Raw genomic sequence first — 3,500 nt, 5'->3', positions numbered from 1 at the left:
CTCTAAATATTGCACACTTACCGGTACCTCTGGTGTCATTCCATCCAAACCTACAAAATATATTAGAATTGTAGTAATTGAATTGATTTCATCTCTAATAGCAGTTCCTTATTGAAGTCTCTAATCTCAGTTCCTAGTCATAACGATTTCATTTCCTAGTAATGGTAAAATAGTTGTAGAAATTATATAAATATTTCAATGCATTTATTCCAATTAGCATAAAGGTCAAATGTTATTTAAATTGTGAATGAATTAATCATTCAAATTTTTCATATCTACAGATAAAGAACAAATTAAAGCAGAAAATTCAAATATCACTACAATGATGAACTTTGTTCTCTTGGGGTTTTCTGATATTCTGAATCTCCAACAAATTCTATTTGGTATATTTTTACTCATCTATTTGACTATCTTGGTGTGCAACAGCATTATAATATTAATAACAAAAATTGACCCTGCTCTCCACACACCCATGTACTTTTTTCTTGGCCATTTTTCTTTTTTGGAAATCTGTTATGTAACAGTAATTCTTCCGAGAATGCTCATGGACCTTTGGACTCAGAAGGGACATATTTCTTTCCTTGCTTGTGCTATACAGATGAGTTTTTTCCTTATGCTTGGAGGTACAGAGTGCCTCCTATTGGCAGTGATGGCCTACGACCGCTATGTGGCCATTTGTAACCCTCTCCATTATGCTCTAGTGATGAACCACAAGGTCTGCAGCCAGCTGGTGGCTGCCTCCTGGATCAGTACAGTTCCTCCTGTCATCGGACAAACATGGATGATTTTCTCTTTGCCCTTTTGTGCATCTCACACAATCAATCACTTCTTCTGTGACGTCCCTCCAATACTCAAGCTTGCTTGTGGGGACACATTTGTTAATGAGATATCATTCTTTGTAGCTGCAGTTGCGGTGGTATTCATCATGGCTCCTTTTCTGTTGATTGTTGTCTCCTATGGCAAAATTATCTGCAACATTCTGAAATTGTCCTCAGCCAGAGGGAGGTCTAAAGCCTTCTCCACCTGCTCTTCTCACCTGACGGTTGTGGTGCTATTCTATGGGACAGCCACCATCACTTATTTACACCCCAAACCTAGTCAGTCTGAGGGAACGGGGAAGCTAATCTCTCTTTTCTACACTGTTTTCATCCCAACTTTGAATCCTATCATATATACTCTGAGGAACAAAGATATCATGATGGCACTAAGAAAACTACTAACTAAATTATTACCATAAGGTAAAGCCTCGATTTACAGAAATAGCTGTTTTCTTTTTTATTGAATTATTTTATTTACTTTATTTATTTATTTATTTTAATTTGACCAGAGAGAGACAGAGATAGAGCAGGAGATGAGAGAGAGAGAAAGTGAGAATGCAAGTTATCATGTAAAGAACTCAAACCATGGTCAGCCACATTGGAGTCCAGCACTTTAATCACCATACCACCTGCCGGCCCCAGAAATGATCTGTTTATAATGTTTGTCATGCAACTAGAAAAGAAACACACTGTTAGCTTTGTTCTTATGTTCCTAAATTTTTATAGTAAAATTGTAATGATGCTTCCACGTTGTGTAAAGAGACCTATTTTCTACAGAACTTATTTAAGGACCCCTGTATAATCAGAGTACTGATAAGCTCCAGTGAAAAGACTTTAATATTATTTACTCCAGTGCAAGGATTATTATTATTATTAAAAAATATAGCCCCAGTTAGGTGCTACTTTATAGGATGTCTAAAATTAGACTTTTGTTCATGGAAATGTATATATCAGCCATGTTTTCTATGAAAATACTTAGATTAATTAAGATCTTTAGTAATTCAATAAAATGTGGGGAGAAAACAGTATAGAAAGCAAACATAGATACCAGAGACAGTGGCAAAGTTGAGTGGTAAATGGCAGAGGGTAAGAGAAAGGGAATCAAGGATGGGGGGGGAAGCAAAACATACAGGAAACAAGAAATGGAAAATTGTTGGTTGACAATAGCATGTAGGTTGATGTGCTTGATTGAGACAATATACAGTGCACTCTGGATGGAAAATCTTCTTTTGTATGCTGTAATGATGTACAGTGAATGAATGTAAATAAAAAATATATTTAAAAAAAATTGAACAGGGAGAAACAGATATAATGGTAAGTTAGAAAGCAAGCTACCAGGCCCAGGATTCAAACTGCTGTTGGCCACGTGGGAGTCTAGTGTCTTAATCCCCATGACTCCTGCTGGCCCCTATTTTGCAGATTTTAAAATAATCCAGTAACCAGATTCCCTCTGACTATAGCTTGATAATATTAATTTAGTCTTGGTAGTTTTACAAATCCTAACCATCAGCTATTCGTTCTCATATGCAATGGGTTCCTCAAAATATATCTCTATCTGACATCTTCTAATATATCCTTCTTTGAATGGGAAGGGTTTTTGCAGATATATTTAACATAAGGATTTTGAAAAGAAATCACTGAGGTTTAGGGTGGCACTCTATGCAATGGTAAGTATCTTAGAAAGAGAAAGAGATATGAAGACATTTAGAAAACAGGCTGAGAGAAACAGAAAAGAACATCACATGAAGGTGGGAAAAGGAATTGCAGTGATTCTGTCTCCAGCCAAGGAAGTCCAAGAACTACAAAACCTGGAAGTGGCAAGGATTTTTTTTTTCTTAAATCCTTCTGATGGAGTGAGGCACTGCCAATACCGTGATTGTGGACATGAACTTGAGAACTGTGCAATACGCGTTACCTGTTGTTTTCAGCCATCCATGTAAATATTCCTCTCATTAGTTTTTTTGTTTGTTTGTTTGCTTTCTTTTGTTTTTGGTCAACTCTTTTTTTTTTTTTTTTTTTGAGGTTTTTTCTATAGGGTGCGTGTGGTTGCGGACAGACAGAGAGAGACAGAAGAGACAGAAAGCGAGAAATCACCCCCGAGGGGGGATGGCCACGCCACAATCCCTTCTCCTCCATTCTCCTCTCAGGATCTTGGGCACGCATGCACATGCGCCCGGTGTGAATTTAAGCCACTGGGTCCGGGACTTGAACAGCAATCGACTACATGGGAATCCAGCGACATAGCCATTATGCTAACTGCTGGTCCCTTTTCGGTCAACTCTTGATGTGAAAACATCAGCCTTCTCTTACCTTCACATGTACATGCTTGAGTCATCACAATCTATTTCTTTTTTTAACACTATCCTGGTAAAGATTTAATTCATTATCTTTGTCAAAAGCAATTTATATGCTATTACAGAATATATCTGCAGTCTGTTGTAAATGTATGTTTTTGAAATTGAAATAGAGGAAGAAAGTTTAAAGAAATCTACAGTGCCTACTGTCATTCCTAACTGGCTTCCCCAATCTATGATGATTCAATAGATACCTTAGATTTTTGCATAGTTGGTGTACCCACCAGACACCAGTTGTTATACTGTTTCTCCTCCTCTTCAATTGTTACACACATTTTGGCCTATAACTTGGTATATTTCTATAGAAATAAAAATAAAAATACTCATC

General features: G+C 36.9%; 1 protein-coding gene across 1 annotated transcript; it reads left to right on the top strand.

Annotated features, from left to right (window-relative positions):
- Positions 1 to 268: 268 nt before the first annotated feature.
- LOC102494186 (olfactory receptor 10AG1) lies at positions 269 to 1,237 on the top strand. The gene has a single exon (XM_006147219.2). It carries the CDS (start codon positions 323 to 325, stop codon positions 1,235 to 1,237), a length of 915 nt encoding a protein of 304 aa, XP_006147281.1. The 5' UTR covers positions 269 to 322.
- The last annotated feature ends 2,263 nt before the right edge of the window (positions 1,238 to 3,500 follow it).

This window comes from Tupaia chinensis, unplaced genomic scaffold (assembly GCF_000334495.1).
Source record: "Tupaia chinensis unplaced genomic scaffold, TupChi_1.0 Scaffold000202_1, whole genome shotgun sequence".
NCBI lineage: Eukaryota > Metazoa > Chordata > Mammalia > Scandentia > Tupaiidae > Tupaia > Tupaia belangeri.
Note: the sequence above shows the minus strand (reverse complement) of the source record. Positions and strands in the feature narration are given on the sequence as shown.